Raw genomic sequence first — 26,477 nt, 5'->3', positions numbered from 1 at the left:
GTGTTGTTGAATGCAGTTGATTATATAAATGAAACAAAAAAGTCTGACAGAAAGTAGGCTATCCATGTGTATAAAGTTAACCTACACATAGTTTAACATTTTGGCCTAGTTAAGCGTATATTTTAAGACTTCCCAGGTGATTTTGCGTCCTCTAACTGTCGGTTTGACTGCATAACTTGTTCTACTCTGCATCCTCACTCCCAAAACACACATACACGGACAGCCTGTATTACCAGATATTTAGATATTTAGTAAATTGGTAAATTATTATTTCATTCTGGCGATTTATTTATTTGGCAAACATCTTTATCTATATTACAATATATGCTGTGTACTATATATGCAAATTTCATTTGAGGGGCAGCCCAAAAACTAACAAATAGTGAACCACAGATCACAGTTTTTCTTCAATTGGCATGAATGCTTTTTCTGGGACACCACTGAGGGATGCAGTGAATAATCCCATTTAATGCAGTTACCCATTTCAACCACAGACAGAACAAGTCAGCACACATCTGATAAATCTGTAAATCTGAAAAGAGCTTCAAGAATAAGGTTGTTTCAAAGGAAAAGTGTAGTTTCTAGTTCATCACTGTTGTCAGGGAAACCAGAATGTAAAGCCATTTTCTATCCAATATAAATATATATTTTTGTTTAAAGACCCTATTCAATAAACATAATACTGCTGCATGTTTTCACAAATCTTGTACATAAATCTTGTACCACTACACTTGTGGGTTGGCTTCTCATTAAAGTCATCTGCTTATATTTAAAGAAAAGTCAATTATCTATTCAGTTAAGCCAAAATATTTAATAAGTAGAGAAAGGGGGGACAAGGCAAGGCTGGTATACCTTGATATAGTCAGACAGAGAGCTAAACACAAATGCCTCAAGGCAATATTTTGTGCCAGCTGGTAAGCTGCTCTGAAGTAGTGCACCCTAGAAGAAAGACTCTGTGAGCCCCTCAAGAAACTAAGTACATTATTTGATGTACATTTATGTTTGTGATAGTAACTTGTCCACAGGGACGTTGACTGCTTACTGAAAAAATAAATAAAAAGTTATATGGTCATTTGTCTCGTTGCAGTCCACTTTCTTCACACACTTTCTTTCCACAGCTAAGAAGTCCTCTACAAACCAGCACATTGGTTTGACTTGGCCAACATGTGGCTGTGAATATTTAAGAGCAGCTAGGGTTTTGAAGCCTGTGTACTAATTAAATGCTTGGAGAGGTTTTACAGTTTTATGCAATGTATTTCCCACTAAGCTTGGAGTCTTGAGGGGGGAACCTCATTCACATTGTCAGACCTTTTGGCTGAGAACTTCACAGCAACTCTCAGTAGAGTGCTTTAATTGCCAAAGTCACATCAGTCATGACATAACATCTTGTCTGCAGCAAATGAAAAATAATGTTGGGTTAGAATACCTGTCAAAAAATACACCAATTATCCAAGAAAACAGCAGGGCCAAGACTTAATACAGTATGTTGTATGATACTGTAAATATCTTGTTGAAAAATAAATAAAATCTATTGAGATACATTAAGCTGAGGAATGCAATATGTTTATTTTTTTAAAGCTTAACAGCATTGAAAAGCTTTCTGTTCATATCAAGATTTATTACATCAAATGTAGCCGCAGACTTTTTATATGCAGCAAGTTGTGGCAGGATGATTCACAGGGTGTTTTTTAACAGGATTGTATCTGGACGGTTAGAGCCAAGTTTCAAGATAGCAAATTCTTGTATTAGCTTAGAGAGCATCTTCTGTAGCATAATAAGAGCATTGAATTTGCTGAGACAGCATGTGAGGTTTATTACAATTCAAGTTCTATAGAGATGTGCTTGACACAGCAGGTTTCAATGTTCAGTTAAGAACTTGACTTAGATACAAGGAATGCTGAGCTTTGACTGAATTCTTTCCACTAGGCTTCATTTGCATGAGGACACCCTGAGGCCATGCGACGTGTTGACATAACTTCCAGTCACCAGGGGTGTATTTTGAAGTTATACATGATTGTAGTGAGTGAGTTCTTTCTTGCTAGTTTTAGCATCATCTGTAAATATTGTCCTTTGAACTTACAAACGTGTAATGGAACATCAAAAAAAATCTATAAAACATGCCACATGACGTTAGCAACAAAGTACTAGTGAAATGGAGATTTAATTTTATAATCCAAAGTCTGATGACAAAACAGTAAACAAAAATTATAAGACAATACATGATGGGTTGCGTATTGCTCTGTCCAATGTGCAACCCGAAATAGTAGTCCAGATATTTTAAACACCCACACGTAACACAAACACGATCACAAGTCCACAGTGAGTGTTATAGCACTCATGGTGCAAATACAATTAATCGTGACACAAGTGCAATGTTGTCTGGGTTTGGTGCTGGCCTTTAGTGACAGCTCCAGATAATGTTAGCCATCTAATAACAACAAACAAACAGTTTTTAGACGTGACAAAACAAACAAAACACTCACGATTACAATTCCTTCCGGTTTAGATTTAACCAAAACAAAGGAACAGATCACCTCACTACGTCCCCGTATATGCCATCAATCATGACCCCTTGGTTAACGATTGCAACCGCTCCTCCATTCTGCGGCTGCCACACCATTTCCCTTCGGGGTCGATGATTTAGTGTACCATAGCCCCGCCCCCTTTCTAGATGTCCAACTTCCGCCTAACCCTGGGAATTAATTTTCTGGCTATCCAGTCCAGGGCACTCTGTTCCCTTTACACAGCGCCCTCACAGGTTGGGAGAGAGATTTATCACCAATATCTTGCTGTCTCTGTCACAGTAATTAATTGGTTTTACAACTTATTTGGAGTGTCATCTATTTGTTGATTTAAACAGGACCTGCGTGTTACCTAACATATATTTTAAATGCATGGATTATTTTTAATTGCTTACACATATGTACTGTATACAACACCTGTTCATTGCAAGAACAATAATTTCTCATGTGTGTTTTTTATATTTCTAAAGGTTGTACCACAAATTAATCATTGGGGTGACTCTGTGCATCTGTATTTTACACCCACTTTATAGCTTCCCAATGAATTTGAAAAGGAAGTGTGTGTGTGTGGCCAAAACTTAAAACATTTATGTTTAACACTATTTGTATGTCAAGACCTCTGGCACATAGGACTAAAATGACTTTCTCTGTTGTCATGGAAACAGTTACATAACATTTCCACTTTCCTAATACATGGTTGTAACTCTATGTTCTTTTCAACTTATGAAGCACAAGAAAGTAGGGCAACATCCAAAGGGACTGAAGCAGCTTCTCAGGTTAATGTAGCTTCTGCGTTTGAAGCTATTTACATTGCTGTTTTTGGACCTCATGTTACAACTTAATTACATTTAATTTCCTCCTTTTTGAAAATGATATTCTAACTTAATTACGGTTGATTATGGCATTTATAATCCTTCTAAAAATAAATAAATACAAGATAGAAAGACCTTTAATCTTCATAAGAAATCGGTTTTTACACAGCTTTTCCCCTGACTCTCTATGTACTTAACATAATCAAAGGCATTAACTGAAACATTTGTCTACTTGACTTTCCTATAATTTTACCTGTTATTTTGTACCTAGTTCTGCAGTAAGTACCATTGATGACCTATTTAAATCTTTCTGTAAAATATTATAATGACAGTAGGAGGAAAGTAGGCTACCACTGACACATGTGGATGTCTCTGGTGTGCTGAAACAGATCACAGCAGCATGGAAGAGTTGCCATTTAAGAAAGGTTACTACAGTTAGAACACAAAAGCTTACTGGTACACAAACAACTCATTTAGTATAATTACCATTAAATTGCTTGCAAGTCATCGTATATCAAATTGTGTTTTGCAGCATAGCTTTTGGACTGTGATTGTACAGAAGGTTATTTACTGCTTGTAACACCACCCAAACAGATTTAGCAGATCTGAAGAAATACCATAAAACAAACAGAGTGGTCACTAGGCCATTGAGTCTTGACTTTCACTTTTTAGAATCACATATACAGTACCCAATATAGGGCTGTGGCAAAGTGGTTTGTAGTGCTCCGGTGTATAGGTGAGTTGAGGTGCTCCAACAAAGGACAAACACGAAGTCTACCGGTCAGGTTTCTTTTAATGCCCTTTTTAAACCGGGTTTCAAATAATAAAGCTGGCTCTACCCAGCAATGGGTATTGCCAGTGAAAACTGGACCAAAAATAATAAAGCTGGTTCTACCCAGCAATGGGTATTACCAGCTACAAAACAAAGGGGTTGCAGTCCCGAAATAATAAACACAAAAACACATCTCCAAACTGGGTGCTCTGGTGCAGGTGCGGTGCTCTGAGTGCTGGTGCTCGTGCGCGTTCAGGTCCGGGCTTCTTGCTGCAGCTCCAGCTTCGTATCAGCCGTCTGGTAAAACAAACACAATACTCCTCAATGAACCCACACTTCATTCAAGATTCCGTCCTTGTCTCCTCCCATTAACCACAACAAAGGAGCCGATTACGGCGTCACGTCCCCCTAAAGTACCCTAAGCCCCGCCCCCTCCGATAGCTAGTTCAATCACGTCTCCTCCAATTCATGACTGTACTAGGGCGATGACTCCAGGTACCGTAACGCCGCCGTCTTCCTGAATGGCCGGCTCCCGACTGTCCCCAGGATGAACTGCTCAACCATTCAGTAGGAAGCCCGCAGCTCCTGTTGTACAGTGCCCTCACTGGTCGAGAGGGAGATTTTTGATTCGGATTTATTCGCTCTCCGTCACAAGGGCTCGTTCCTGTGATTCACTCCCAACCTGCCATTGGAGAATGCTGTGTCACACTGTTTCCATACATTACCGTGGTAACCAATGTAAATGGGGTGATCTACAAAATGTTTGCCTGACCTTGTGAGGCTGAGCAAAAATGCAATGACACCAAAAGGTACAGAAAAACAAACTCCAGTTGGGAATGAAACCCAGAGAAGGTCAAGAGCCATTTTGACAAAGCATCAGCCAAGCAGACAGCTGGTCATTAAGTTACGGGGTCCTTATTTATTGGTTTCAAATGTGCCCGTTAGTTCTGTCAAAAGATTATTAAGTTATATAGAAACAAAGTATCACTGCTGTCAGTATTTCTATAAAAAGACATTAGAGTGATCTTGATACCAATGAGTCAATCACTTTTAGTCCACACCAGGTGTCACCTTTATCTTTATCAAATCCAAACTAAAATTGATTTGCCAATTTTTTATATATAAAGGTGGCTGGGTAGAGATGAACACATAGCAACCACAGCAGATACACGTTGCTTTTATTTAGTTTTAATAATAATAATAATAATAATAATAATAATAATAATAATAATAATAATAATAATAATAATAATAATAATAATAATAATAATTGGGGATTGTAGATTGGACACTAATTTAAAGTGTACAATTTGACTTCAGTATTGTTTTAGAAGCAATTTTAAATGCATTTATAGAACATAAGTTCTTTCTTGAATATGGACAGAAAGTTTTATAGCAAAAACAGCAACACCCTCCCCATAGTATACACTATCTGTAACATCATGTCATTGTTATTCACAATCATGTTTTTTTTTTATGATGGTCATTATTAATTAGGATATTAGATAGCATAACCCATAAGTCAGTGAAGATAAGAAATGTCAACAAATTGCTAGTCAGATCAATTTTACTATAAATTGCAAATTTATTTTCTTACTGACAACAGAGCCGACAGGCAAAATCAGGAAACTAAAGGTGTATTTTGTCAGGATGCTATTGCAGGTTACAATAAGGGTATTAGGGAGTATATATATGACAAATCATAGGAGGTGGTGTGGTCCAGTGGTTAAAGAAACAGGCTGGTGACCAGTAGGTACCTGGTTCAAATCCCAGTTCCACCACTGACTCATTGTGTGACCCTGAGAAAGTCACTTAACCTCCTTGTAATTGATTCTGCAGTTGATTTATAGTTCACACATCTTAGTCTTGTATCTTGTAAAGCTCTTTGTGATGGTAGTCCACTATGAAAGGTGCTATATAAAGATTATTTTCATGTTAATAACTTTCTATAGTGTAAAACATGTTGGTAAGAAAGAGGACAAAATATCACTGGTTTATACCCTTGTCTTGAAACCACTTTCATAACTGTATTAACAAAACAGCATCTCCTAAATGAATACTTTGGAGGCATTAAAACATAGACAGCTATTACAATGTTTAAATGTACATGTAGCACTGTAGGCCTTATTTCTAACCTAAAATACATAGGTCAACCCATTATTTAAGCACTCTCGACCAGGGTCATGTTGAGAATATGATGTTTTGCAGCAACTTAACCTCTTTAGTGCATCTATCCTTTCTTCAGTTTCAGAAGAAAAGCTTGATCTTACCCTATATGACACAGTATCTGTTTCACAGGCAGGTTGCCAAAAAGGAAGTCTTACATTTAAAGCACTTACTGTATATTGTGTAGAGAACAGATGAAAAACAACAAAAAAAAAAATTGTGCCAGGCTGTAATGACATGCAAGATTTAGTGTCTCCAAGATTTTTATTTTCTTTCTCATTATCCTTAAAAACTCAACAATTACTCCTAAAATACATCACAGCATGCATCTACTGTCTGGTAGAAGCTAGAAGCTCATTGGCTGACATTACTGAATCGTTTTCTAATTACATAATAATTTAAGTGTCCTGACAGTAAGGTGTGCAGTAAAGGCATTTTCTTTTTTTATTTGCTTTCATGTTTTTGTGCTGTATCTTATTATATTATTTCAATTTAAGCTACTATGAATGTGAGAGTTGCAAGGTTCTCTCTGTTATACTAGTATGTTACAGTACATGGAACCTGATTTTGTCTATTTGTCAGGCTGCTGCTCCAAGAGACACATCTACAAAAATCTTGTTCTATGAATAATGCATGTTTTATTGTTTAATTTAATATTGTCTTACCTTAAAAAAAATACACAATTCTGCTTGTATGATTTAAAAATACATTACTTATATTTAAAAACCAGTCAGTGGAACAGTGGTGGACTTCAGGTTTTCATTAAGTACCTGTGCTTCAAGCCAGGGAACTATTTCCAAGGCCAGTTATCTACCAGTGTGTCTGGTATGCCTAATTCACTGAGCAGAAAATTGGTAAATAAACTAATTGGTAATGACATGGGAATTAAAGAGGGTTTTTGTTTTGCATCCAAAAGATTCAAAACTTATCTGTCTCAAAAGGTTATAAAGTAAGTAACATTAAATTACATTGTCTTCATATTTCTACGGCCCCCTTAACTATTTTACGATATTAGCAAAGTGGTTTGTATTGCGATTTTTCTGATAAGTTTAGTTGCAGACGTGTGTAACATAGGCTAGATCTTCCAAAGTGATTTTACATTATTAAGCACCGCTAGAAAAAACAAAAGCAAACTTGATCTAAAGTGGCAGATCACTAGATGGCATTGGCTCTAGCCTACGTTGCATATGTCTGTGGCAGACAGCTAGAACTGAAGAAAACCACAGAATGTACGTGTAATAAATACCATTCAGAATGGTTGCAAAAATCATAAAAAGGTTAGGGGAACAAAGGCAATCAATTGTGAAGCTTTTTTTTTACTCTAAGTATGTTGATAATACCATTTTAAGAAGTACAGGCAGTAGAAAAACACCACAGTGGATACAATTTGGATACTACTATTTGATAATATTTTCTGAAATCAGTATGGGGTCATTCCACACCAAATCAACCCATTTTTTAGAAAAGTGAATAATATTTCCAGTGTGAATCAAAGAACAAAGACACGACTAGATCATTACCCGGAAGCCTTGAAGCCCGATGTATGACTGATGTGCACGAGACAAAATATTATTTTTCATCATCAAGAAATATTTTTTCCACCAGTATTTTTTTAGATAATGAGCTACTCGCCAGCACACAAGCTGTGATTCCTGAAATTAATATTGAGCTTTTCACTTTGATCATACAGATGCAAGCAGAGCACGTTTTGAAATATTGCCAGTTTTAACAAGTGAAAGAACATTTATTTTCTCCATGAATAAAACTGTGGGTAATTCAGACATCATGTTAGAAAGCTGTTAGATAAGAACCTGGTTCCCAACTGCATGGCTGAGTGGATAGTTATTTTTGTATGCTTGTGTAACGGGCAGTGTTGTGTGATGCACTGCCGTTACAGATTCTGTCCCCAGTCCGCAACGTTAGATGGTAAAAGCTCTATAAACCATGTGGCAAACTGGCTTTCAGTGTAGGTGCAGGAGTGATGTGGTGATTAAATGAAAAGCAGACAACGGTAATCCAAGTGCAAGTAGTTTTATTTATAATCCTGGTCTGGTGATAGTAAATAATATTTCTCAGGTAATACCCAGCAATGGGTATTGCACTGTTCTAAATAAAGGAATTGCAGTTCCTAATAATAAACACAGTCAATAGTACACACGACAGCGCCGGGCGAGTTTAGCTGTCTACTAAATAATAAGAAACAATTAGAGACAAAACAAACACTCACGATACGAGTTCACAAAAACAGGTCCTACCGGGTTGTTCTTAACCAAAACAAAGGAACAGATTACGTCACTTCATCCCCTTCTTGTACTGTCACACATGACCCCTTGGTAAACGATTGCAGCCGCTCCTCCAATCCGTGGCTGCCACATCGTTTCCCTTCCGGGTCGATGCGTTAGTGCACTGAAGCTCCACCCCCTTTCTAGATGACCGACTTCCTATTAACCCTGGGAATGAATGGTCAAGCCAAACAGTCCAGGGTACCCTGTTCCTGTTACTTAGCGCCCTCACAGATCGGGAGGGAGATTTACCACCAAAGAACGTTCTATTTCTGTCACACTACGAATGCAGGCAAGTCTTTTTTTTTTATTTACATTTCTAAATTCCACCTTTATTTTGTTTAATATAATCAATTTAAAAGTATATATATGTATATGCACAGTATATATGTGTTTTAAAGTAGGCCTTTTTAGAATTTAAACGTTTTAACAATTTTGTTAATTCAGTGACGTGTCAAGACCTTTATTTTCTAAATTTTGAATAGCACCATAACACAAAGAAATAAGGCAAGTAATAATGCAGGGCTGTAGTTTTTGATTGAATACCCCCCTTAGATAGACTCCTTGAATTCTCTAAAAAGGGTTAATGTGTCCTTTTCATAAATAATTAGCACTCTTTAGTTAAAGACTGCAATGAACTATCGGTAGGCTAGTAGGCTGCCAAGAAAGACCACCCACAACCCCATTATGGTGCTCTGTTGGGTGTTTCATTTAAATGCCTTAATGTACTTCACAGTGTGTCCCACGGGCATTTACTCTGGGTACAAGCAACAATGCACATCATTACAGATTAAAGAAATCAACAGCAATGGGCTCTGTGTACCATGAGTACCTCAATTTGGTTTTGCCTTGAATCATTTTCCATGAACTTTACGAAAAGAAAGCAGATACATTGTATGTGAGCTAACAGCCCTCATCCTGACAGTCTCCACATAATGTAAGATTAAAGAAACTGGGCGGCAAATTATACTTCAGCTGGCATAAATCCAACCGTACAGCCATTTTAGCTGTCAGTGTCTTACAATCCTTTAAGATGCAAATACACAATACATTTTCTTTTCATTTGGTCCAGGACTAAAACTACAGAGCTTATCCATAGTATAGGGTATTACATTATACTGTTACCAGGTAATTGTTTTTTTTTGGGGGGGTGGGTTTGCTTGTATTTCTTACTTCAATGTGTGCTATTCTAGATATAGCTGATACTAGTAACTGGTACTTTTTGTGACTAAAGCTCATGTTTCAAATGGAAAGTTATTCAAGCTAGTTACAAACCAAGGCAATCAAAAGTTGTTTTGCTTTTTAGATCTATTCAATATCTGGACTTAATACACCAGAACATATGTAAGCATGAAGCTCAGTCCAAAAAGGAATTTATAGTAACACCTTACTGTCATTTTCTATAATTTATCTTTTTTGCTCTGTTGCATTTGATGTATACAATTATTATTATTATTTTATTATTTTTTTGTATGTATTTATTTATACAGGAATTTAACCCATTGAGTCCTAGATCTGATTTACTAGGGTGTCCTGTCAACAAACTTGTGCAATAAAACAACACAATATCATGCAAAGGACATTCACCTGAAAATGTGCAGATCCTTAATCAGGATCAAAACATTTACATGAAGACATAAACAATTTACAGAGATCATTTTTAAAACATTTAAAAGAGAAGCTATCAAATGTACTCCTTCTACCATGGTTAAAAGAGTTAAAAGGCAAAGGACATTTTAACAGGTGCCAACCCTTGGACGAGCAGGTTGGCAGAATCACAGGAAGCAGATTGTATTTGGTGTCATACCTATTAACCAGAGCAGTTAAATAACAGGGCACCAATCCTTTAAGAAACTTAATCACAAAACATTACCAATGATAAAGCCTTCGGTCTGTAAGTGAAAGCCTGCCTAATTTTACATACATGTCGCAACGATGAGTTAAGGTGGGACATTCTAATACAAATCTGCAGTATGAGTTGTAAAGTACATCTGGTTTATGCAAAGACTGAATAGAAGTGAACTGCTAAATGTAAATCACCATAATCAAGGACAGGGAGAATAGTAGCAGTCACCAATGTTAATCTGCTAGACTGAGGAAAAAAAAAAATCTTCCTATTTCTAAAAAGGAAGCCTAATTTAGGTCTTACCTTTGAAATCAGCTTGTCAATAAACGTAAGATGCTCATCAATCCATATGCCCAAGTATTTATAAAAAGGAACTTTATTATCTCACCTTTCAATGTATCAATAGTCCAAGATGGATTTTTATACTGCTTTCTATTAGATGCAGTCTGCAGATCCCTTTCGACCTCCTATATCGAATGTCCTGCCAAATATAGAGTAGAATCGTCAGTATTGAGATGCTTGTTCATATAGTATCATCCAAGCTAGTTCCTAGATTATTAATTTAGATGGTACAAAGGTTTGAGCCAAGGACAGAACCCTGAGACACCCCTGTAATCAGAGGTTCAGAATTGGAAGTAATACCATCAGCTTTAAGAGCTTGTGTTCGATCTATTAAATGATTCTTAAACCAATCCACTGCTCTATTACTTAATCCCAATTGGAGTAGTTTTTTACTCAATATTAAATGATCTTCAGAATGAAATGCTCAGAAAAATCCAAGAGTATAGCGCCAACAAATTTACCAGCATCCAAGGCTATTGATCATGAATCATTTTAAGAACAACAAATGTTTTCCCCCTTTTGTCTCTTTCCCAGTAAGGATACCATATTTACTTTAGCTTCTCGTAGTTAACCAAGTACGGCACACAAGATATATTGCATGTCGTTTATTGTAATTACTGTGTTAATGTCTTAGCCACTTGGTTAAACTAATATATTTGCCAAAAAGTAAATTACATCTGCTATTTAAGAATCAGCCTTCCATTGTACAAATTTCATTTACAAAGCAATGAATTATACTTGCTTCATTAAAACTTGCCCCGTAAACACAAAAAAACAGAAATTATGCTTTCTACTCAATTTTAAAAGGTTTGCAAAATATGTTGTACTGCTGCCCATGCATTATAATTCTTGACAATGCATACATTGCAAAGCCAAAATTGACCTGCTCCAAGCTACAGTAATATGTAGTTAGGACCAGAGCCTGTTGTCATTTGGAAAACGTCACATACTGCATTTGTTTATCCATTTGCATTCTAATGTTTATCAGAAGTGGAATTAAAAATGACCTTGACTGTCACTAAGGGTTATAGAAGTAAATAAACATTCTCATAACAATGTATACAGTATATACATCTTTCATGACTACATTAAAAATTACATTAGACCTAAATAATTCCACATTCTTATCCCATTCATTTATTTCACTGAAACAGATATTTATCCATATTACAATTATTTCTTAAAATCTGTTTACAAGCCAATCAGATATGGCCACAGTAATGTCACTGTAATGACGTCACTGTTAATTTTGTCAAAATAAAAAATCAGCTCTACAAAATGGTTTAGAAAAACGAATGATTTGATCTTTGAGCAATTACTTTAAGTGCCCTTACTGCTACTTTTATAAATATGTCCAAAAAGGGCTAAATAATATGCTTTTCACCATCTATGGTTAATTGCATTTGTGAAATTACATATACAACACATACACATGAATTATTTATGAAAACCTCAATTTTTAACCTCCAGATCATTAAAGCCAATACATAACAAAGCCTTTATTATAGAAGTCAGGCTTTGTTTCTTCTAGGATAAGAAGACAAACATAAGAATAGCTACTTGAAAAGAATGAAACTGAAAGGAATGCCATAAAACTGCTTCAGCGGTGGAACATGAAACAGATTTGCCCATTTCTGATTTAGCAGAGCCTGAGAATAGAATATGCATTTATTTTGTAGCAGCATAATTTATAATAGCTTTGTATGTGTTGCAGGTCTGTGGCATCACTGAACACACAAGAAAGCACTCTTAAAGCCATGTTACTTGTTTTAAGCAGTGTTTTGCTGAGGAAGTTTGCAGTTCACATACCCATTTCTACTGTTTTACAGTTTAACCTAGGTACTGTATCCATTTGTAAATCTCTACAGAATGCTTGAATACATACTTTCCACTAAGGTATTACTGTATGCCTGGGGTAGGCAACATGGGTATGCTAGTCTATTGTAGGAAACCAAATTAAACAGGGTAACATTTTACATTAAGTATCTCTAATTGCTGTGTATTTATATAGTAGATACTTAGTAAATAGATTTCTACTTATACATAATTACAATGTTATTATGCACAGTTGCAATGCACTTAATGTGTAAATGTTTTTGGCCGATCTTACCCTAACCCTTTTCTGATACAATTGTGTTACAAGTGATGTAAAACTTTGGCATTCATAAAAAAGAAGAAAAAAAAAAAAACAATTTCAAAATTGCCACCCAACTTGCCAAATCAATTTCCAAATATTTATGGAACTGTTTTGTACTTGTCTCTTGGAATATATCAACATCCTCCTGTCCTTTTATAATTCTGAATTCATCACCAGTAACACTAACAAGCTAATACCGGCCAAAGTCGATTGATAAAAGAAAATTACTTCAATTACATTTTCTTATTAAGTTTGTAGACACTGGGCACACTGTCAGCTTGTCTGCATATATAAACTGAAGCATATCAAATTAAATTGCTTCTAATCTGCAGCTCAGTCATATTATATGATGAAATGCTCATAACTTGCAGGTGCTATTTGCAAGCAAGTTAGCTGTCAATTATTTTATGAGATGCCCTCAAAAAAGCTGTCAGGACTTGATTTAACTTCAAGTTGTGCAAGTGATTTAGTCCACAAATATAATGTAAATGAATATACATTTTAAGTCCACATACAAATTAATACACATCCAAAGTGAGGCCACCAGACCTATAGTGCCAGAGGATAACACAGCTCTGATGGTGCCACTGCAGAACTGCAGATGCCCTATTGGCCACAGGAGTCACTGGTGTGCAAACTGTGGATTTCTCTGCTAACCTAAGGGCCTTTACTGGATGCGCCACTTGGGAGCCCCTGAGTTTTGTATTTTTCATCTGCACAATATAGATAGGTAACTTTTGGCATTTTGGGCATTACCTAAACAACGTAATGGAAGAAAAACAAATGAATTTAAGCTTTAAGTAAGCTTATACTTTTGAAAATCCTAAAAAGTTAGTACATTTACATACAATTCACTTACAAATGTTTTTAAAAGTAATCCCATGTGTCATTATTTTGTGGCATTTGTATATAAAGCAAGCAAAAGTGATTGACTATAAAAAAAAATCTAATTAAGAAAAAACAGAATATAACAGATCAGAACCATTTTGCTCAAAATGTTGTACTTGGCTTTATTTTATTTTATTTTAAATAAGATTTCTGGACGATGGTAATAACACTCTTCCCCTAGGCAGCATAGAAATAATCTGTTTTTATGCTTGAGTGAATAAAAAAGACACATGACAAGAAATTACAATATGAAGTGGAATGTTATTTTCATTGCTGTGGATTTTATCATCGGTGGTAATCTGTACAGTAAAATGACACCCATAATGGAATAGAATGCTTTGGATATACTTTTAATAACCTGAAACCGATGAAGCTGTGGGTTTTTGTGAATTAATAAGTTGTTCGCCACAGCACATTGGTAAAACAATTTACAGTTTATTAATAATTCTGAAACTTCATTATACAATATGAATTTGTATGCAGGCAATATATCATTATACTTCTTTAAAGAAAATGCATAACTTCAAAATCTCATATAACTAATACCAAAATATACACATTTTACGTGATCAAACTAATTATAGTAGTAATGAAAGTTCATGATTGATATGCAGTATATTTCACCAGATCTACAGAAGGTAACCATGATAGCTCTTGGGATGGCTGTGGTGTGCATCTTGAATACTGTTAGAACGTTTGTATCCCCAGTGGTGGGTCCTTTGTCGTCTACAAGACATTAATTGATATACAGTATCTGACTACTGGAGCATTCTAGAAATCCAATGTTGACTACATATCACATAAAGTCAGATCAGTCTTGTTACTTACGGTGAATCTTTATACCGCTTGGTATGAGCTACCATTTTAAAGTACTAAATACCGCCACTCCTTAATGCCCAATTTTCTCCAATGCGGCACAAGTTTTACAGTGTTATCTGCAGAACTGGCATACGTGTATTTATGAGCTGAAAAGTGCTTCTTACAATGTTTGTGTCATATGACATTAGCCAGGAAATTGCAGGAACAGCCATTAAATTACTTGGTGAGTTTTACTAAGTTTTCCTATAACTCTGCAATCACTAGGATTACTTTATAAAGAGCTGCAGAACAGTAGAATAGAAAGGGATTCAGGCAATATACTGTATTGATAAAAAGCTGAAAGAATGGGCTACTGCTTAGATCAGGGCTAAGTGGCAAGACTGTGGTTGTTTATAGGGCATATTGTCTTCAAGAAAAGTCTTAAGTAAAGGTTCCTATGACATTTTTGTTGTGCTTAAGATTCTTTGCTTGTTTTTGGCATACTTTATTAGAGAAATGAAGATATTTTTAATACAAAATGCTACAGATTACATGTTCCTATGCTGCTGGTCTATTTCACCTCATTGGTCTATACGTTATCAGGTTATTTGACCTACAGCGTAGGGAGTAGTTAGGTTCCAGGAAGCAGCACTTTATTATTATTAGTTGTAGTATCTGAGTACACAACTAAAAGATTTTCATCAGCGCCAGTGCTGCGCTGAAACTCCACTACAAAATATCATGCCTTGTTCTTGTTCTTTTCTGTTTAATGAAAAAGCATGTTGGAAAATGGTTGTGTTAAGTGGTTTTATACTGGCTAGCAATTAAAACTATGGCCAGATGACCACATTTGACCCCCAGGCTTAGGTTTGGCCACTAGGTAAACAGCAGACATTTGGAAGGGCTAATATTGTAATTATTGTTTTATTAGGCTTGTAAAAGATGCTTACTCCTTAGTTAAGGAGCTGTATTAAGTAATTTACATTGATGATACTTTGCAGCCAATTATAGTAATATGCTTGCGTATACACCCTTTAAAATGTAAAACTGCTTTGAAAAAATACAGTACTTGAAAATAAATGAATGTTCGAAAAAGCATTACACTTGAAAGTCTTAAATTAAATGTTTCTGAAAAAAACATGAATAATAATAAAGCAGAGTAGGAATAAGACTTGTATGTTGAGTGTTGTCTTTAAGACCAAACAACTACCATTAAGTAATGCATTAAAAAAAATAGGAGTTAACTTGGGAGTTAAGTAAATGCTTTGCATGTCCCTTTGTGACTATATAAACATGACATACACAATTATGCCTGTCAGTGAGTGGTTTTATACTATTATTCAAGCATAAGAAATAAAACAAATGCCAACTGACACACTGACAGACACATTTTCTTGATAAGCCATCTCCAAATGTCAAAGCAGAAATACTTTACAAATGAATAAAACCAAAATGTCATACTTCAACAAAAAAAAATAATAATAATAATAATAATAATAATCTGTTTACACTATAGTCTTCCAGATGACATTTATGTAAAGGTGTACAGTCACCAATGTTTGCAAATCTTTCCATGTTTTCTATACATTTATGTTAAGACAGTGTCAGGAATTTATGCGAGTTCAAACAGGAATTAGTCATTCTACAGTATATGTCTCAGACAATAACAAAGCTGTCATGGACATACTTTCAGACTGTTGAGATGAGTCATAGTACACAGAAGTTTGATCACCAAAAAACAGTCTGATGTTGATAACTTTACATGGAATTGCCCTATTACGGTATAGGAAAGCCAATTAGGATTATATGGTATAGTCAGCGTGAAAGGGGGAGGGGGTTGAGTGGGGCAATATGGAGCACATTCTGCATTTATGTATCTGCCCCTACACTTGTTTAAGGGATGTGCATATCTTTTGGTGGAAACTGGATTTCAATAGGCTCTGAAGTGGTCCAGTGGAGATTTTATAAGAGATGAATGTTTAAAAATCAATCACATTTGATGGCGTTGGTAAAAGAAAAACAATGATTGATTGATTCTTTACAAGTGAAATTGGAAACAAAGCAGAATAGCAATATTGTTCTGATGCTACATGGCATACTTGAAATGGATTTTAAAGACTGGTGATATTTATACAAGTGTATTTGAAGAATAAATAAAGATTTTACAGGCATGCAAGATATTTATGAGGGAACATGGTGTACAGCTGGTTTAGCTACCAGGCATTTTCAATCCCCCTGCATGAACCGAAATGAGAAAATAGTGTGACCTGTGCCTGGGGTCTGCTTAAGTTCATATGCAGTGACATTTTGTGCTTCATTATTGTGAATTGTCTTTATTAAAATCAGCATTTATTTGATTTATCTGATACTTAAGAAGATCATTTATTTTCAAATAATGCATGCCTTTCTCAAGGGGTAGATGTCAAATTGTCTCTCAAAACTAACATAATCCATAAGTTACACAATGTGATCTTCACCTACATTAAGCCTATTATTACAGGACCAGACTGTGTGAGTTCCCTGTTCCAACTTGCAACCCTCTCAAAGCCGGCCAGGATTCAGTTTTCCTGTAACTCTGTGCAATCACTAGGATTACTATAGAGAGCTCCAAAACTGTAGAATAGAAAGGGATTTAGGCAACATACTGTACTGAAAAAATTGGCTATGCTTAGTCATAGTATATTCATACACAACTAAAAGGTTTTCATCACCACCAGTGAAAAGTTTGCTAATAGCAAAAGTAACAAAATCTATAAGTTACATAATGTGATCTTCACATCACCTACATTAAGCCTACTATTACAGGACCAGACTGTGAGAGTTGCCTTGTGTAGCCTGGGTTCTGCATTGTACAATGCCCAGTTTCACTACCCCATGGTCTGTGCAGAGAACATTTTCAAGTAAAAGTCTTTGATTAATTTAACCATGGGTAATTTCAGGAAAACACACAATAAACTCTGGGAAGTAGCTTGTCTTATGTTCAACTAATTGCCTGATGCCCCAGTAAAATGACTCAACCCTTGCCCAAGAGAGATCTGTGCTTTCTGCTACTTATTGTTCAGTACACAGCTGTGTGCCACTTTACATTTCTGCAGTCCTGCAGGGTGTTACACTGTAGAGGTGTCATCATATTTCCTCTTATCTGCCACCCAAACAGGATTCTGATTCCACACTGCACACTCCTGATTACACTTTCCTGCCTATATCACTGCACATCCATTTATTTTTGTCATTTGTGCACACGTGATGCTAATTGCTTTGTACATTATGCTTTTATCAGAAAACAGCTGCTGAAAAGGAAACCAGACTTAAAAATGTGCCTTGGTAATAAATCACTCAAATTGCTTATCAGCTTTAACACCTGTAAAATGTCCAATCTAGAACTAATAAATACCACAACCTAGGTGATTTGAAAATGGTTGAAGCCTTTTTCCAACAAGGTCACCAATGGCAGCCAAGGTTGGTTGTTGGGCAATTTGAGATAAGTCTTTGTACAGATCCTGGCTGGCCATTCTCCACAAGACCAAAACCATTTCAACAATTGCCACAATGACCACTACAGTCACAAAGATAAGATAGGCATGGGGTCTGAACTTTCAATACCTTAAAAATGAATTTCCTCAAGGCCACTGTTGAGGTCCATTGGTGAAACTGTGAGAGGGGGAATTACACATAGCATTGACTTAAGCTGTACATGTTCAATGAATAGATGGAGGGCTTTGGTTCCTGTGCTGTCAGTGCAATACAGCTAGTACATAAATCACCATTAGAACAGTAGTATTTTTATATAGATATAAAATCAGTAGCTGCAGATAAAAGTAGTCCACCAATATCTTGTTTAATCACATCAGCAGACCACATTAAGCAAATCTCAGTTTTTCTGTATTGTGTTTATATACATATTCGTGTCAGAAACAAATTTGATATGATTATAATGTATCCCTGGTGAGGTTTGAATGCATAACAAAGTATGTGTCCTCCTTTCTATGAAATTATTCTAGATACATTCTGAAAACATGCTAGATATTTATGTGAATGTATTTTAACACTGAACACTCTGAACTGAACTCCCATCTACCTACCCATTTTGCCTGATTCTGTCTTCTAGGAGACCAGCAGTGGCCAGTGCAGTTGCTGTCCCAATGCGGTAGGAATGCATATTAAACCCCAGTTGTATGTCCAGTGTGTATACTCAGGCCAGATAAAGCCTTCATTTGTGTTGCAAGGACCTAGTCCCTGATGATGGATGACAGAAGAAAGGCCCTGGATCACCTAGGGCCTGAAGCAGGAAGACTACGCATTCTTAAGCTTTTGCCCAATCCTGGGTGCACTACCTAACTATCTTCTTGAGTCAACATCAGCTTGTGCTTGTGCAGTCAGTGTTATTAGACCGAGCTGTGATCTCTCCAATCACGAAGAAACCTGCATTGGCTGGGATAAAGGCAGCTTTGAATGATGTTACTTCTTAATAATTGAAGAAGACATCAGATAAATCTGTGCTTATCCTTGCTAGCCACTCAGGGGTGCAACCATTTTCTAAGCCAAGCCATCAAGTTCCAGGAACTGCAAGACATGTTCGTTTGCTTTAAAAATAAAGCAATTAAAATTAATTGATGCCAATCTGATGTTGAAAAGTAATATCATTTTGCCAACTGAAGATGATATACTGTGTAAGAAATTTCCTAAACGCTATGCCAGACATTTTCAAGAGACTGCTGCCAATTTAACACAATTTTTATTAAACCTCACCTCAGTTATCACAAAACCTTAGTACATGCCTTGAAGCAAATTCTGCACAGTAGGAACTCAAATGAAAAGGTTTGTACGCTATACCCAAGATGGAAAGCTGAGTAGCTCATACGCACACTGAGACAATTAACTACAAATTACAATAACCAAGTGAAGGAAACAAATGTTTTGGCTAATACCTTTGTCAATGTTGCTGAATTTTTTGAGGGGGGAAATAGATAGGGTAATGGGTCCAAGAATACTGGGTGTAAAGGCCTTCAAGTAAGATGTGATAGACAGAGCACAAGGAGGTTAAGTGACTTCCTCAGAGCCACATGATGAGTCAGTGGCTGAAATGGGATGTGAACCTTCTGATTACAAGCCTGTTTCTTTAACCACTGGACCACACAGCCTCCTATATAGACAAAGACTCATAATTAGATTGCACCAGGTGCTATTTGTTTTGTGCAGAGTACACTGAGAAGCACTGCGAAATCAAAGGTCCAGCTAAATAGTTCTAGGAAGCCTGCTCTATTATATGCCTGTAGGGTTATCATTAATTTGTACAGGAACATTGCAATAAGCTTTGTATGCAAAGCCGTCTTGATAGTTATTTATAAACCCACTTCAGTTAACCCAAATTACAGCTTTTCAATATGTTTGTGAGTTGCAGGCTCTTCCATCATTTCAAAACCAGCCACTCAAGTACAACAGAAGGCACATTTGTTTAGAAGCAATGAAAGAAGCCTTAATGATGTAAGAAACCATGATTACAAACGATATACTATACTTTTGTGGTTTATGATTTGACAAATCAGATTCAAAATGGCTTTGTTAACCATAGTAAGTTCATGGTTTCACCATGGAATAAAGTATTTAAAAAATGCCAGTGACATAGTGACATTTATCTACTTGACAGCTGTTGTTTTAGGTTATGGATGAATAACGGGGTTTGAACAAGATATCTAGAAAAAATATTAAGGTGCCAATCTAAAGAGCGTTGTTATAATGAATATGCAAGGCAATATTTGAAATGTTCTGCAGGTCAAAACAACATAAATTAATCTTGGTGTCCTGATAAGCGCTAACCCTGATGTTCATATCCAGCACCACAAAACATCTCATCAGCATAGCATTACCAGATTGGATTAATGCAATGTCTTTCTGGCTTTCTCAGAAACCACAAGCAACATGTTTTACCTACCCTTTCATCCTAGTTTCCCAGATGATTGACTACAATCTTTACAGAACCAACCTAAATAAATTAAGAGCACTTTATTTTTGTTTCTAATGAATAACCTTGCCTTGTCTTTTAGGGTCCAGTTTTCCTTTAAAATGTGTTCTCTAAACTGTAAAGCACAATAAAACAATGACCAGTTTAAGCAAATCAATTGACTATACAGTAGGCACTTTACAAATGCTAGCATTGCTGTGTTGTTGCTGTTGAACTTTTGTGATTTAGTTTTGTGACAACAGAAAAAAATACACATTGTCAGATTGAAAACACTGTCTTTTTGTGAAACATTATTACAAAAAAAAATAAATAAATAAAGTGCAGTGTGATTGTCTAATTTTAGCTTTTTCCATCTCTTAATTACTAAGGGCCTGGGTTCAATCAAAATTACAGCACAGTGATAGCCAGTTTGATAAATGTTATTTAAATCTTAGCAATAGCTGATTTACTTCAGGCCCTACTGTCAGTGTGCAGGACTCTTAACCTAAATGTCCTTTAAAACATGGAAAACTGACAGTGAGTTTTGTCTTCTCATTTCTGTTAAAACCTGTATCAAATCAAAAAAGACTTGCCGGTTCTCTGGAGAAATCCAATTTCAGGCCATGAATTTGTAGTCTAATAGTTAATTAGAGGATCACATTGAATATAAAACAGCCCAACAGTTATCAAATATCACATATTACACCTGTACCAGGAGCTTCTGTTCCTCATAAAACGTTTAATGAAGGCTCAGCTAACGTAGCCTTTGGAAAGGCCACTAATTGGTCCCAAGTTCAGAGTGGAGGTTCTGAACCATGCAATGTTTCATAATAATATAACATCAATGGAAAAATGGTGGTGTTCTATATTAAAAATTGTTCTTATGCCCACAGTAAAGACAAAAATACAGTATTATTTTTTTTTACCTGTTGATTCATCCCTGTAAGTTCTGTGTACAGGAAGACACATTCTAAACTATTTTAATTTAATATTTCCTGAGTACAATCTTTGTTTTTGCAATTTATAATAAGGTATCACATCATGTGTAGGGTGTTTCTTATTACAAGAGACATCATTTTGCACAGCTTGAGTAGCCCAAACTGAACATGGTGGTATATTTTACACAAGAAGAGACATCCTACACACAACGTATAAATGTATTCAAATAAATAAATAAATAAAATGTTACCATGTACACAAACCCCTTCTTCAGACAGTATTTGGGAGCCTTGTCCTTGCTATTGAACAATGAATGTATACAACTAACAAGCCTCATGACGCCCTGGTATATTTAAATTCGTCCTTTCCTATTTTTGCAATGGTTTCCTTCAATTGTTTAAGAAAAGAAGTCTTGTCATTTTGATTCTGTTTCCTAAGGGTGTTTAGCTGTGTATAACAAAAACAGGACAAGACCTATACCTGGGATTTGTAAGTAGAATACATTATACACATTAAAGAAAAAGGATTGTCCCAGGGTGACAAGACACAGGGGATCCAAAACCTGCTATAAATATAATATTGTATCTTCCATTGTGGCAATGGTGCAACAGTTTTACTGTTATTTATAACATACATTATTTATGTGCACACATCTAGGTAATAGATAAACAGATATCAGTAATGTGTGTTACATTTACACCCAATTATTCTATTATTTATTCTTGTTCAGGTCGTCCATGAAGCTTTGGAAACAGATTACATCTTTTTATATGTACCTTATTTTATTAACTTAATTGAATTGTTAAAACTGCAAAATGTGAGCTTGATACATATTTATTTCCAGTACTGAACATATATTCATGGTGCTGATACATAATCCATTACCAAGCTAACTCTTTTTACTATTGTTTGCCTGAAATTTGAAGATATAATTTATTCTGAGGTTTGATCAGTACATCCTTTGCTGTACCAGAAGTCTTGTGCAAATGCAGGGTTTAAATGAAGCACATTCAGTTTGGGAACACCTTGTAAGATTCTGGACATGCCACAGTCTTCCTGCTACTACAGTCAAATATGAAGAATGGCCGTTTTTACAAATCCATAGAAATTTGCCTTTTTTGTTTAGTATGTCAGATCTTACTATTCTCACTCCATTAATAACGTTTTCTAGACTTTGTACGACAAAATAAGTGAAACAATTGTCATTGCAGTTTTGTACAAAATACCACAAACTGCCTTAAAATGCACTACGTTTAACATATATGGTACAACGGTAAGTGGAAACAGATAGAATGTGAAGCCATTAGAATATTAAAAGCCTATTCCTCCTTGGTATACAGACAGTGGTACTGTAGGCAATGCAGTTTAATTGATTTAAAAGGATTGGGTTAGGGGTATTTAGTTCTTGTGTAGTTGGCTCTTGACTCACAGATACTGCAAGCCTGATATACAGACTGTGTAGCAACTTTGTTTTTCAAGTCATATTTCAGGGAACCTTAAACTTTTTTTTTTTTTTCTTGTTTAGAAAATGTGCTAATTGTTTTCCATGAATTCGTAAAATGCAGTTAGTATTTTGATATGCTATTCAGTTTGAGATTCAGGCACGCTCAATTAAAAGCAGGCATGATAAGAACATAGTAAGGCTTTTAAGCAGCTTGTCACACAGTCAAGCGTTAAACCATATTTATGTATACATCTCAAATGTGTATCTTCATATCAGTTTTTTATTTTCATTTTCATTAATTGTAAATCTGCCTTTTTGCAGAATTTACTGAGCAAAATGAAAAGCTATCCCCAATATAAATTTTAGTTAGACTTACTGTTCTTGTTTTTTCTCATAGGTAACCACCAACACAATTATAACCACCTGGTACTTACAAGTCCAACCCACACACCTCCAAATGGTAAGGAATTGAACTAAAGAATATGTTTTTCTTTATATAACACTACTTTGTCTGAGCCACTGGGGACAGCAGTATCCATAACAGTGCATCATACCAGCTGTTCAGAATGAAGGCATATGTTTGCCAAAGGAAATATTTATTTATTATTACCATTGCTGTTTTATAATGCTGTGCTGTTTATGCACCATATTTTAGAATTAGGTGAAATGGAATTAGTCGAATACCAGTTTCTGGGGCCGACTGTCAACTTTCGGTGAGAGCCACCCCTACCTTGTTCATCTATTTATTATTAATGGATAATCTTATGTTTTTATTGTTCTATTTTGTTGTACCTAAGAATAACATATGTCAATTACTTTAAAGTAGTTATTGTAATTGTTCTTCTATGTGTTCAAACATGCTGCAAGAAAACATTAGGTTATGTTGTGACAGCCTACATAATAATCACAGTTAGTGAGCTGCATAAAAGGTTAACTGCATGTTGAGTCTTACTCCTTGCCAATATCAAACCTGCTCCATGACTTGATACTTGAACTTGTATCTGTAGTGTTGCTTCCAATAAGTCATGCACATAACAGTCAAATACCAAACACTGATTGAACAGGATTTACATACTGACCTTCTGTCTACTGTAACCTCCATACACTTTCCATTTACAGTACTGTACCACTTTCACATGTTACAATAATTGTATATTACAGTATTTTTTTCACATAAACTGAACGATACAAGTTTAAAATTACAGTATACGATCCCAGAACCATACTGTTACATTTATGTGTATTGTATCACATGCTTCATGTTGGTATTGATACAAAATACAGTACTATACTGCACTTTGCTATGGTTTTACCACAGTATACCGCCGTTATGAGTCTGTGTGCAACACAGAGTTGTTTTGTAGTACCACTCAATATTAATATATGTTGTCATATTATTCCTTTAAAATAAATGTTGTGGAACATTAGAAATTGCTCTGTGACCACAGTCGCACACATGCACATCAAGGGCTATTAATGAAAGATTTGCTTGGTTACACCTGACGAGTTTAATTAATTTTGGCAGCTTCCTAGTATTTTATTAAATGGAGCTTAAGAAATTTAAATGCTTATGGATCACTGTGTGGTCCAGTGGTTAAAGAAACATGCTTGTAACCTAGTAAGGTACCTAGTTCAAATCCCAGCTCCGCCACTGACTCATTGGGTGACCCTGAGCAAGTCACTTAATCTCCTAACCTCCTCCTTTTGGATGAAACATTCTTGCAAGTGTCTCTGCAGCTGATGCATAGTTCACACACCCTAGTCTTGTATCTTGTAAAGCGCTTTGTAGTGGTGGTCCACTATGACAGGTGCTATAAAAGAAAAAAGATGATTATTATTAACTTTTCTCTGTTTTAAATTTGAGTAGTTTCATTCAATGAAATTTAATGTAAACTTGTGGAAAAGTTTAGGTTTAACTAATCAAAGCTACAAAGACAATGTTTCTGTATTTATTATACATTATGCTGTATAAAACATGTATGCATTTATGCATATATTTATTAATAGGGAACAACTGCTATAGAACAGTTCATCTTTTATTTTACATAAGTGCATAAGAAACACTGGGAATGAGAGGATGCTTTTTGTCCTATCAATGCTTCTCCAGTACCTAGCTTATTATATAGTACGTTTTTGCTTCCAAAACACTATACTTTAAGTTCATTCTCTTCCTGTGTAAAAAAATATTTGTTTATTATGATTATTAATATATTTTAATAAACTGACAAATCATTTATATCTGTTACTGAAGATCCAACCTCATTAGTAAATTTGTTGAATAAAACATGCAATATAAATCATGTCTGAATAAATTTTTCTGTCATTGTCATTAAATGTATTTCTTTTAGTATGTCTAGATCTGATCACAAAATGATACACATTATTAATGTTGTTATGTAGGGCAAGGTAATACAGGGCTATTCATTTTGTTAAGGACTGTTTCTATTTGCACACTGCGCAGAACTCCACAACACTGCAGATCAAAATAATAATAATAATCTACAGCGCTAGTAAAGTATCATACCAAGCAATCAATGTGTTAGCATTGCCTGTGTTAACAATTTGGGGTTATGTAAAAAGATTAAGTATTAAAATTGTATTGGTACTCTGTGTTACCGATACCAGGGCTGGTGGCATCTTCCACCACCATTCGCATGTAATCTGCCTCCTCATTACCTGAAAGCAGTCAGCTGCTTTCTAGTCTTATCTCTGATGCCACTTCTCACCTGAAGCTTGTGCTGGTTAAGTCACAGACAAGGAATGCATTAAAAGATCTTCAAAAGGAAGCTTTACCCTTTAAGTCTCAGGGAAATGGTTATCTGTTGAAACAAAGACAGGCAAAGGCCTTTGGCACTAAAAATAAAACTTACTACTAGAAAATCTAAAAACTTGTTTTATTTATTTATTTAAAAAATACAGTTTAAAATAATGGCTCCAGTGCATTAGTTGTTATTCATTTGGTTTTCCACATAAACTATTTACTGTGATGTTTTTATTTATTTATTTATTTAGTTTTTTAATTATCTTCAGAATAATACGTAAATATTGCTGTGGTTCACCTGCTTAATAGAAGAGGGTCTACTGATTTCCTGTTTCCATGTCTAATATCCTGTCATCAAGAAATAATTTAATTACAGTCCATGAGGTTGATACTGAAGCTTGAAAGCAGAGTCCTTTCATGTTTCCTTCCGAGCACAAAGCATGCAAAGCAGCGCCTAAATAAGAGAGCAATAGGAAATTGGTTTGAAGGTGACCTGCTAGCATTCAACATGCTAGAATCACTTCCTACGCTATACTGATGGATTAAGAAGACACCGAAGGGAATGGAGTTCACATATAATCCAAAGCAAGTCATAAATGCACAGTGTTACATTTCACACCGTATTAGGGATAAATTGACTTATTTTATTTGAAAGTGAATTAGAAACCATTTAATGGGGTGCCATCGTCCTCTCCAGAGGCATGGTGTGTAATGTGAATTGATAAAAATTATTTTAGTAATTCACATTTTTCTTTCTTTTATTTTTTCAAATAACCCTTAACAAAGAATTATATAACAAAAAAAAATAATAATAAAACATAAGATGT

General features: G+C 35.4%; 1 protein-coding gene across 5 annotated transcripts in view; it reads left to right on the top strand.

Moving 5' to 3' along the window:
* LOC121295162 (protein shisa-6-like) overlaps positions 1–26,477 on the top strand; it is a 99,277-nt gene that overhangs the window by 64,140 nt on the left and 8,660 nt on the right. For 3 of the 5 annotated variants that reach the window (XM_041219558.1, XM_041219557.1, XM_041219555.1), the window contains exons 5-6: positions 18,674–18,712; positions 23,287–23,349. In XM_041219558.1, coding sequence (XP_041075492.1) covers positions 18,674–18,712; positions 23,287–23,349 — 102 coding nt within the window. The remainder of the gene's footprint in view (positions 1–18,673; positions 18,713–23,286; positions 23,350–26,477) is intronic. The other 2 variants (XM_041219560.1, XM_041219559.1) reach the window with 1 other exon arrangement.

The sequence above is a fragment of the Polyodon spathula genome, chromosome 20 (genome assembly GCF_017654505.1).
Source record: "Polyodon spathula isolate WHYD16114869_AA chromosome 20, ASM1765450v1, whole genome shotgun sequence".
NCBI classification, from domain to species: Eukaryota; Metazoa; Chordata; class Actinopteri; order Acipenseriformes; family Polyodontidae; genus Polyodon; species Polyodon spathula.
The sequence above is the reverse complement of the archived record's forward strand: the minus strand, read 5'-3'. Positions and strand labels throughout refer to the sequence as shown.